The sequence below is a fragment of the Pan paniscus genome, chromosome 20, assembly GCF_029289425.2.
Source record: "Pan paniscus chromosome 20, NHGRI_mPanPan1-v2.0_pri, whole genome shotgun sequence".
NCBI classification, from domain to species: Eukaryota; Metazoa; Chordata; class Mammalia; order Primates; family Hominidae; genus Pan; species Pan paniscus.
This window is the reverse complement of record NC_073269.2, coordinates 13,373,728-13,386,320: the sequence shown is the minus strand read 5'-3', so window position 1 is coordinate 13,386,320 and position 12,593 is coordinate 13,373,728. Positions and strand designations below refer to the sequence as shown.

Here is a 12,593-nt window from a genome sequence, read left to right as displayed (position 1 = left end):
ACGTTGTGCACATGTACCCTAGAACTTGAAGTATAATAATAAAAATATATATCATGTATCATATTTCAAATATATATCATGTTTCATGTACATAAATATATATTATTTTTCTCATATAAATATATATATAGTTTCTCATATACAGATATAAGATATATAAATAGACATGCTGGATTATAATCCTCTTTTTCCATTCCTGAACAAATTCAACATATTTGGAGATACTTTTCGCATATATATATGTATGTATAGATATAACCTTATATATATACACAGTTTATATAAGAAACTATAAATGGTTATATCTAAACATGTATATGAAAACTGTATATAAAAGTAAACTATATATGAGAAACTATATAAATAACCATGTAACTATATATTATATATAATGTAATATAGTTTCTCATATGTATTATATGTAACTGTATATATCATATTATATGTACATATATAAGAACATAATATATAATATATATAATATTACATAACATATATGATATATTTACAGCTATATATTTATACATAATGTATAGTTTCTCATATATATGTGAGAAACTATATATAACTATATTCAACATATTTGGAGATAGTTTTCATGTACATATATGTATAGACATAACCTTGTTATGTATGTATAGATATAACCTTATTATCTATATATATGAAAACTCTATATAAAACAAACTATATGTGAGAAACTATATATAACTGTATATATTATACTATATATTATATATAATATGTAATTATATTTAGAACTATATATTATATTATATATTATATACAACTATATTTAGAACTATATATTATATATTATATATGTTATATATTATATTATATATTATATATTATATATTTTATTATATAATATATATTATATAATATAGTTTTATATTATATTATATATTATATATTATATATTATATAATATAAAAATATATAATATAATATATTATATATTATATATTATATATTATATAATATAAAAATATATAATATAATATATTATATATTATATTATATTATATAAAAATATATTATGTAATTATATATTATATAATATATAATTATATATTATATGTTATATAATAATATATATTACATAATTATATATTATATAATATAAAATTATTATATTATATTATATAAAATTATTATATTATATATAATTATATTATATATATTAGTTATATATAGTTTCTCACATATATATAGTTTCTCACATACATAACCATGTAACTATATATTATATATAATGTATTATATAGTTACATTATATATGTACTATATATTATAATGTACATTACATAATATATAGTACATTATCATGTAACTATATATTATATAATGTATTATATATTATAATATATAATGTACATTATATATAATACATTATATATAATAATATATAATGTACATTATATATTATAATATATAATACATTATATATAATATATAGTTACATGGTTATATATGTGAGAAACTATATATAACTGTATATATTATATATTACATGTATTATATGTATATATGTAATTATATATAATGTATTATATTATATATAATACATTATATATAATGTAATATATATAATTACATTATATATAATGTAATTATATATAATATATAGTTACATGGTTATATATGTGAGAAGCTATATATAACTGTGTATATTATATTATATATTGTATATAATATATAAAGTTCTGTATATATTATATATAATATATTATAACATATATTATATATTATAACATATATTATATATTATATATTATATTGTTATATTATATATTATACATTATATATGTTATAATATATTATACATTATATATGTTAGAATATATTATACATTATATATGTTATAATATATTATACATTATATATGTCATAATATATTATATATTATATATGTCATAATATATAATATATTATATATGTTATAATATATATTATATATTATATATGTTATAATATATATTATATATTATATATGTTATAATATATTATATATTATATATGTTATAACATATATATTATATATGTTATAACATATATTATATATTATATATGTTATAACATATATTATATATTATATATGTTATAACATATATTATATATTATATATGTTATAACATATATTATATAATATATGTTATAACATATATTATATAATATATGTTATAATATAGAATATATAATATATGTTATAATATAGAATATATAATATATGTTATAATATATATTATATATATGTTATAATATATTATATATTATATATGTTATAATATATTATATATGACATATGTTATAATATATTATATATGACATATGTTATAATATATTATATATGTTATAATATATATTATATATTATATATGTTATTATATATTATATATGTTATAATATATAATATATTATATATAGAACTACATATATTATATATACAATATATACAGAACTATATACATTATATATAATATATAATATAATATATACAATATATACAGAACTATATACATTATATATAATATATAATATAATATATACAGTTATATATAGCTTCTCACATATAATTTATTTTATATAGAGTTTTCACATATATGTATAGATAATAAGGTTATATCTATACATATATAACAAGGTTATATCTATACATATATATACCAAGGTTATATCTATACATATATATACCAAGGTTATGTCTATACATATATATACCAAGGTTATGTCTATACATATATATACCAAGGTTATGTCTATACATATATATGCATGAAAACTATCTCCAAATATGTTGAATTTATTCAGGAGCAGGAAAAGAAGATTCTAATCCAGGATTCACCAAATGGCAAACCATGAGTGCATCCAGTGAGGGAAGGGTAAAGGAAAGGTCTTATAGGCAAAAAGGGAGAAGTTCTTGTAAACTGCTTGGAAACAGAGTTCATTGGTTCCAGAGGCTCAAAGCGAGAGTTGTCATCAGTTCGTTAGTGGAGATGCTATTACCGGGCAAACGTCCTTCCAAGAGCACCTTCTCTGAATTACTGCACTCCTAAAGAATGCCTGGTGATAAATCTTGTCATAGAAACATAAGCACACGTGTAAAACATGCAAGTCTGCAATGCAGGTGATGTGTGAAGGACAGGAAGAAATTTCTTGTGGGGTTTTTAGAAATTATTGGAAACAGTTCTTATCTCAGACATGCAACCACAAGCCCTCCTCCTTGGTGTCTTCCGGGCCCTATTTTTTCTGTGTCTAACAAAAGTGATTTTATCCTGGTGTTCCCTGAAAGGGCTAAATATGCAAAGTGGACCCCAAATGCTGAAAGACCTGAGAACCAAAGAATGAGGCAGACAAATCCAGTCTGTAGGTAAAGATTGTTTGATTGGGGGAAATTACAGACAGAAGCATGGTCTTGGGAGGCCGCAAGACAGGTAGATCTCTGCACTGTTACTCCCCAGGCCCAAGGCTTATATACCATAGAGAAAGGGTATATCTGCTCAAGCAAGACAAAAAAAGGCAGCCCTCCAAAAAAGGCAAGAGAACTACATGAGTCATAGCTTATAATTTGTGCTATAGTGACATCAAGGTTGACATGTTCTTACACTAAAGACAGTATTAAATAAAGTAGAGGCAGGGCACGGTGACTCATGCCTGTAATCCCAACACTTTGGGAAGCCGAGGCAGGTGGATCACTTGAGGCCAGGAATTTGAGACCAGCCTGGCCAACATGGCGAAACCCCATCTCTACTAAAAATACAAAAATTAGCCAGATGTGGTGGCGGGCGCCTATAATCCCAGCTGCTCTGGTGGCTGAGGCAGGATAATCGCTTGAACCCGGGAGGCGGAGGTTGCAGTGAGCCAGGATTGTGCCATTGCACTCCAGCCTGAGTGACAAGAGTAAGATTCCTTCTCAAAATAAATAAATAAATAAGGTAGGGAGCAGGAGGCATTCATGGAACTGAGGCTAATCAGAAGTCAACCCAGCAGATTATCATCCGAGATGGAATCACTTTTGTCTCCACACCTGGTATCTGCAACTTCCACACACCAACCGAGAATGCTGCTTTGGGGAGGAAACAGATTCAGTCTCTTACCAACACAGCTATCCAAAACTCACTGCTGATACCAATAACACCTGAACACAGGTGATGGGAGGACACACACATGAGGGTGGAACTGTCTGTATCACATCTGAATCCCTGCCTTTCCCCAAAATACACACTGCTGTGGACTTAAGGTTGAGAGATACTATGAAGGCTGGGCGCGGATCACCTGAGGTCAGGAGTTCCAGACCAGCCTGGCCAACATGGTGAAACCCGTTCTCTATTAAAAATACAAAAATTAGCCAGGCGTGCTGGCAGGTGCCTGTAATCCAGCTACTCGGGAGGCTGAGGCATGATCATCGCTTGAACCCGGGAGGCAGACATTGCAGTGAACCAAGATGGTGCCACTGCACTCCAGCCTGGGTGACAGAGTGAGACTCTATCTCAAAAACAAAAAAAAAAGAAAAAAGAATGATACAGTGAAATTCCCAGGTATTTGATCCGTAGGCTGGGAAGACAGCCTCCAGCATTGCACAGTCCTACGTATCCTGTTTTTTTGCACAAAAGTAAAAGTCACATGTCTTTCCTGACCTTGTTCTGAGCCCACCAAGGCATACCCATGAGCATACTCGGTGAGAGACACCCATCAGAACTTTATTTAATACTGTCCTTAGTGTAAGAACATGTCAACTTTGATGTCACTATAGCACAAATTATAAGTTATGATGCATGTAGTTCTCCTGACTTTTTTGGAGGGCTGCCTTTCTTTGTCTTGCTTGAGCAAATATAGTCTTTCCCTATGGTATATAAGCCTTGGGTCTGAGGAGTAACAGTGCAGAGACCTACCTGTCTTGCAGCCGCGCAAGACCACGCTTCTGTCTGTAATTTTCCCCAATCAAACAATCTTTACCTACAGACTGGATTTGTCTGCCTCATTCTTTGGTTCTCAGGTCTTTCAGCATTCGGGGCCCACTTTGCATATTTAGCCCTTTCAGGGAACACCAGGATAAAATCGCTTTTTTTGTTGTTTGTTTTGTGTGTGTGTGTGTGTGTGTGTGTTTTATTCGAGACAGAGTCTCACTCTGTTGCCCAGGCTGTAGTGCACTGGCACGATCTCAGCTCACTGCAACCTTCGCCTCCCGGGTTCAAGCCATTCTCCTGCCTCAACCTCTGGAGTAGCTGGGACTACAGGCAGGCACCACCACATCCAGCTAATTTTTTTGTATTTTTAGTAGAGACGGGGGTTTCACCATGTTGGTCAGGCTGGTCTCGAACTCCTGACTTCAAGTGATCTGCCTGCCTCAGCCTCCCAAAGTGCTGGGATTACAGGCATGAGCCACCGCGCCCGGCCTAAAATCACTTTTGTAAACCTAGACAAAACAGGAGATGGAAGGCATAAAGGATGGGGGCTTTTGGTTGCCTATCTGAGATAAGAACTGTTTCCAAGTGTTTAACCCACTAACTCCATCTTCACTCAAGCAGTATTGAGCTACTGTCAAGGGATAAAGGCATTACATTCAAATCCTCTTCCAGCCTCCCGTTTCAACTGCAGAGAAAAAAATTAATTGCAGTGGGAGTCACGTGCTCTATATCTAAAATTGGCCCCAGGAGAGCATGAAAAAACTGTTAGGTTCGGTTTTAATTAACTGCAGGAATGAAGGAAGGAGGTTTGCCAAGAACATCCAAGAAGTGTTGGATAATTAAACATCCCTGAGCATTTCAAGTAAGAAGAATGAGTGAAGGCTTCTGTTTTAAATGTAGGTTTTGGCGGGGCGCGGTGGCTCATGCCTGTAATCCCAGCACTTTAGGAGGCCAAGGCAGGTGGATCACTTGAGGCTAGGAGTTCGAGACAAGCCTGGCCAACATGGAGAAACCCTGTCTCTACTAAAAATACAAAAATTAGGCTGGGCGTGGTGGCATGTGTCTGTAATCCCAGCACTTTGGGGGCTGAGGTGGGCAGATCACCTGAGGTCAGGAGTTCGAGACCAGCCTGGCCAACATGGAGAAATCCTATCTCTACCAAAAATACAATAATTAGCTGGGCATGGTGGCGGGTGCCTGTAATCTCAGCTACTTGGGAGGCTGAGGCATGAGAATTGCTTGAATCCAGGATACAGAAGTTGCAGTGAGCCGAGATCATGCCACTGCACTCCAGCCTGGGTGACGGGAGAGACTCTGTCTTAAAAAAAAAAAAAAATTAAATGTAGGTGTTATTATGCACATATGGCAAGGCCAAGAGATTGGGAGATGATTGCAATTGAAAGATAACTTACTACAGTTTCTAAGAGGAGGAGGCACACCATGCCATAGGGCCGGGAGCAGTGCGTGGGGGCTGGGTGGCGGGGGCGGGACATGGGGAAAGCACCATGGGTGGTCAGGAAGCAAAGGGAGTGAGAGAAACTGTGGGCAAGAGATTTTATTGTGGTTTCCCCAGGAAGGAACAGGCAAGGCAAGGTGAGCAGGCTTAGAATTGGCTAATATGAATCATTTCAGTAGGCTCTGGGGTGTGGGAGCTGTTCCTGGTTATCTGGGGTGACTGGGGCAAGAGGAGAGTGGGCTGGAGTGCAAGAGCCTGACAAGGAGGTGGCTGGGGAGTATGGGCTCTGGATTTGTTTGTTTGCACAGGAAACCTGAAGTTGCAAACAAATTATTGACTATCTCTAAGCGTTGGGTAGTCAGGAGGAGCAGTCTCTGCAGGCTCAGCAAGGCTCCAAAATGTCCCAGCCTCGAAAGAACAGAATAAAAAGACGGTGAATACAGCATTTCTTTTGCCTAGAAAGGACAGAATAAAAAGACGATGAATACAGCATTCCTTTTTGTTCTCCAGGGTTTGTGACAAGACTGCTCAAGAAATCAGTGGTTCTCGGCACTAAAGGCACAGCAGGCTGACCTAGGAAGTTTTTTTGGTTTTTTGGTTTTTTTTTTTGAGACAGAATCTCGCTCTGTCGCCCAGGCTGGAGTGCAGTGGCGCGATCTCGGCTCACTGCAACCTCCGCCTCCCGGGTTCAAGCAATTATCCTGCCTCAGCCTCCCGAGTAGCCGGGATTACAGGCATGTGCCACCACGCCCAGCTAATTTTTGTATTTTTAGTAGAGACGGGGTTTCTCCATGTTGGTCAGACTGGTCTCCAACTCCTGACCTCCAGGTGATCCACCCACCGCAGCTTCCCAAAGTGCTGGGATTACAGGCGTGAGCCACCGCATCCAGCCAGTACTTATCATTGATGTAACAAACCCTCACATAGCACTTACTATGTGTGAACCACTGACCTAAACACTAGAAAATAATAACTTGCCCATCCTCATAGCTGCACTTTGAAGGTGGCACTATTATTACTCCCATTTTGCAAATGGGGAGACTGAGTCACAGTTAGTAGTTTGCCTCAGCTATTAAGCAGAGGAGTCAGGGCTTAAATTCCAGAAGCCTGGCCCTGGATCTGTGGCCTTAGGCACATCATGGCTTTGTTGCCTATAAGCATGATATTTTCCTATATTGTTGCTTCAGTATCTCAGAAGCTAGCATCTATCAAGTGCCAGACACGGTATCCTCATTTTATCCAAGAAGAGAGGAAACGGAGGCTCACAGAGTCCCAACCTTTGCTTCTGTTCTATTTTTAGTGGGTTTTTCTTGTTTGTTTGTATGTTTGTTTGTTTGTTTGTTTGTTCCTTGAGACAGGGTCTTGCTCTGTCACCCAGGCTGGGTGCAGTGGTGTGATCTTGGCTCACTGCAGCCTCCAACTCCTGGGCTCAGGTGATCCTCCCACCTCAGCATCCCTAGTATCTCGGACTACAGATGTGAGCCACCATGCCTGGCTGTTTTGGGTGGATCTTAGATTTCACAATTTCCCAGACTCACAGTCAGCCACTGAAGTAAGTCACAGATGTAGGCTCAACTCCTGCCTCTGTCTCATGCCAGTTGTGACTTTGGACAATCACTTGACCTCTCTGAGCTTCTTTTCCATCAAAAAAAATAGACATAGTACCCATTCCTAAGTCATAAAGTTACCATAAGAAGTTGCCATGTTTTAAAATCAGAAAATGAAGAAAGGCCAGGCATGGTGGCTCACACCTGTCATCCCAGCACTTTGGGAGGTTAAGACAGGAGGATCACTTGAGCCCAGGAGCTCAAGATCAGCCTGGGCAACATAGCAAGACCCCATTTCTACAAAAAATTAAAAACTTATCTGGAGATAGTAGCACATGCCTATAGTCCTAGCTACTTTGGAGGCTGAAGTGGGAGGATTGCTTGAGACCACGAGGTTGAGGAGGCTGCAGTGAGCAGTGATTGCACCACTACACTCCAGCCTGGACAATATAGCAAGACCCAGTCTCAAAAAAAAAATTGAAAACAATAAAGTGTTATCACTTAGTGTATTTCTGGTTGTTGTGAACAGTCCAAAAAACAGACCCTCAATAAATTGCTGAGTAAATATTTCCAAAAGCATGGATTAGACCACACATACCAGTAATTAACTAAATCAATAATTAATTAAAATGCTCAATAAACCCCACTCTGGCAGAGTAATAAATCTAGACACAACTGGAAAATTAAACCTCTTTCATTTAGATATCCCATAAGACATTCACTAGCACTATTCCTGGTGATTCCTACCACCACATGCATGAACATACACTAAGAAAAACGTTTTTATTTGCTTTAACTAACAGGTGATACCTGATATCACCAAAAACAGCCATGGTCTTGAAGCAACTCTCCTAATGCATTTTGAAGCCTGCTATTTATTGTTGAGACAATTCCTTCCTCCCAAATGCACCCTCTCCCCTTTTATCTATACTGAAACCCCTTCTTGTATCTCACTGAGCCCCTCTCCTGCCAGGAGGAAGCAGGTAAGAACCCCTGGAGAGAAGGCAGACTTCCCCCATCCCTCATCTAGTTGGAGTACAGAGTAGAAATCAGGGTTGGCTTCCAGGAGGAGCTGGCATCAGACTGAGATTTGAAGAGGCAAATTCCTTCTTGGCAGGAATGGGACAGGGAGAATGATCCAGGCATTGAACATAGCAGAGGAAGCAAAGAATCTAGGACAGGGGTGTTCCTGTCTCTCCCTGCCTCTCTCCATCCCCAACCAAGGCTGGCCTCTGTCTCCATTTGGAAACCAGGAAGCCATGCTAGCCCGCCGCCTTCTAATTAATATTCTGAGGAGGAATATTCTAATATTCTAGGGAGGCCTGTGGCAAGCTCTCTGCCACTAGGCTGTAAATAGCTTCATGGCGAGGTACCCAGAGGAGGATTCCTGGGTCTTCCTGAAAGCATGGCCCAAAGAGTTAGAGAAACCAATTTTGCATGGTTTTAGTGAAACCATGCCCCAAATAAATGTTTGAGCTTGCAGAATGGCAGATCAAAAAAGAAACAACTTGCTGAAATGCCTTCCACTTATGAGGGTTTTTTGTGTGTTTCTTTGTTTGTTTGTTTGTTTTGAGATGAGTCTCGCTCTGTCATACAGGCTGGAGTGCAGTAGCATGATCTTGGCTCACTGCAACCTCCACCTCCCGGGTTCAAGAGATTCTCCTGCCTCAGCCTCCCCAGTAGCTGGGCCCACAGGCATGTGCCACCATGCCGGGCTAATTTTTCTATTTTTTGGTAGAGACGGGTTTCACCATGTTGGCCAGGCTGGTCTCGAACTCCTGACCTCAGGTGATCTCCCACCTCGGTCTCCCAAAGTGCTGGGATTACAGGTGTGAGCCACCGTGCCTGGCCCCACTTATGAGGTTTTTAACAGGCAGAAATCTGCTGGAACCAATATAGCCAACTGGAGCTGATGCAGAAAGAGCTTGCTGACAGCACATCAAGAATTTCCCCTGCATGTTTCACTCCCTGTAAATTTGCACATGCAGCCTATGAAGACACCTGCGCATGCTCCAGGACTTCCCAGACCTCCCCTTTCCTTCCACCAATCATCTGCTAATCCCAGAATCCACCCCCACCCAAATCTTTTCTTTCTTTCTTTCTTTCTTTTTTTATTTATGGATGTTTAATTTTTATTTTTGATTAGGTAAAATATAACGTTTGGATGACTCATGTTTACTAAATTTAACTTTAGATGGCTTTCTTTTTGATTTCATTACCTGTACCCTTTTGAAAGAAATAGTGATGGAATCCCAAACAAATAGCAGAATTAAGCAAAAGCACTTTTAAAAAATCAAATCTATTAACACAAAGAATCTATATAGTTGCAGAATACACAGATATCTTAGAAATAATGAGTTTTGCTTAATTTTTTTTAAAAAATATGCCACCCAAATCTTTTTTCTTTCTTTCTTTCTCTCTTTTGAGATGGAGTTTCGCTCTTGCTGCCCAGGCTGGAGTGCAATGGCGTGATCTCAGCTCACCACAACCTCCACCTCCCGGGTTCAAGCGATTCTCCTGCTTCAGCCTCCCCAGTAGCTGGGATTACAGGCATGCGCCACCACGCCCGGCTAATTTTTGTATTTTTAGTAGAGACGGGGTTTCTCCATGTTGGTCAGGCTGGTATCGAACTCCTGACCTCAGGTGATCTGCCCGCCTCCGCCTCCCAAAGTGCTGGGATTACAGGTGTGAGCCACAGCCCCCGGCCCCAGAACTTTTCTAATAAAATTACTGCCTTAAAGCCAGCCGAGAAACAGACTTGAGCTGGATTCCTAGCTCCCAGTGGGTTGACATGCAACAAAAAGCTTGTCTTTTCTCAAAAACCAGGTGCCATCGTATTAGCTTCTAGCGCATCCGACAGAAATGTGTTAAGAGGGCCCTGCTCCGAGATGCTCATCTCCTCCTCCAAATTTGGCTCTTCAGAGAAGAGATGACAGCCTTGGGGCAGGCAGGGCTGGGCAGGGACCCATCCTCTTGGCTGCATTGTGATGTCTTAAGAAGACTGAAGGGGCACCGTGACGTCATAGATTGCGGGCCCACCCCTCCCCCTCTCTGCCTGCCCTCCCCACTGGCCGGGCCTCAACCTCTTCTCCCCACAACCCCAACCCCAGAGGAAAAGCCCCCTCACCTGGCGTCCCGCAACCATGGATGCAAGTCGCCCCAAGTCCTCGGAATCCCAGTCCTCCCTGGAGGCCCCCAGGCCCGGCCCAAACCCCAGTCCCAACGTGGTGAACAAGCCCCTGCAGCGGGACTCCCCCGGCATGGTGGCCGACAGGCTGCCACCAAAGACCGGCGCGGTGGTTATTGACATGGGCACAGGCACCTGTAAGGTAGGTTTTGCTGGGCAGGCCAGCCCCACCTACACCGTGGCCACCATCCTGGGCTGCCAGCCCAAGAAACCCGCCACCTCGGGGCAGTCCGGGCTGCAGACGTTCATCGGCGAGGCAGCCCGCGTGCTCCCAGAGCTGACGCTGGTGCAACCCCTGCGCAGCGGCATCGTCGTGGACTGGGATGCCGCCGAGCTCATCTGGCGCCACCTGCTGGAGCACGACCTCCGAGTGGCCACCCACGACCACCCGCTGCTGTTCTCCGACCCACCCTTCAGCCCGGCCACCAACCGCGAGAAGCTAGTGGAGGTGGCCTTCGAGTCGCTGCGCTCCCCAGCCATGTACGTGGCATCGCAGTCGGTGCTGTCTGTCTACGCCCACGGTCGTGTCAGTGGGCTGGTGGTGGACACGGGACACGGGGTCACCTACACAGTGCCCGTCTTCCAGGGCTACAACCTGCTCCACGCCACGGAGCGTCTGGACCTGGCGGGCAACCACCTGACCACCTTCCTGGAGGAGATGCTGCTCCAGGCCGGCCTGCCCCTGGGACAGCAGGACCTGGACCTAGTGGAGAACATTAAGCACCACTATTGCTACGTGGCCTCCGACTTCCAGAAGGAGCAGGCCCGGCCAGAGCAGGAGTACAAGCGGACTCTGAAGCTGCCCGATGGGCGCACGGTCACCCTGGGCAAGGAGCTGTTCCAGTGTCCGGAGCTGCTGTTCAACCCCCCAGAGGTCCCGGGGCTGTCACCCGTCGGCCTCTCCACCATGGCCAATCAGAGTCTCCGCAAGTTGTCACTGGAGATGCGCGCGGACTTGGCCCAAAACGTGCTTCTCTGCGGTGGGTCCTCGCTCTTCACCGGCTTCGAGGGTCGCTTCCGGGCAGAGCTGCTGCGCGCTCTGCCAGCCGAGACCCACGTGGTGGTGGCTGCCCAGCCCACCAGGAATTTCTCCGTATGGATCGGGGGCTCCATCCTGGCCTCCCTGCGCGCCTTCCAGTCCTGCTGGGTCCTGCGGGAGCAGTACGAGGAACAGGGTCCCTATATCGTGTACCGCAAATGCTACTGACCAGGGCAGAGCTGGGGAGGGCGTGGGGGCAGTAAAGCCTCTGCTACAGCCGGCTCTGTCCTGTCCTTCCTCCAGGGCCTGCCCCATCCACTCCTGGGCACCTCGCCCCACAGGCTGACCTAACTCACCTCCTGTGATGCATGCCCTGAGACACCCCAATCCTGACCCCCTAAACCCACCTTCCCCATGAATAACTCCCAACAGACCACTAAGTTCTAATCCTGTCAACCCATCCTCCTGTGATCTGTGCCCCTCCCCAGGCACCCTTGGGTTGGGACACCCCCTC

General features: G+C 41.1%; 1 protein-coding gene across 1 annotated transcript; it reads left to right on the top strand.

Moving 5' to 3' along the window:
* Nucleotides 1–10,944: 10,944 nt before the first annotated feature.
* On the top strand, nt 10,945–12,358 carry ACTL9 (actin like 9). Its single transcript, XM_003809973.5, has one exon. It carries the CDS (start codon nt 11,057–11,059, stop codon nt 12,305–12,307), a length of 1,251 nt encoding a protein of 416 aa, XP_003810021.2. The 5' UTR covers nt 10,945–11,056; the 3' UTR covers nt 12,308–12,358.
* Nucleotides 12,359–12,593: the final 235 nt, after the last annotated feature.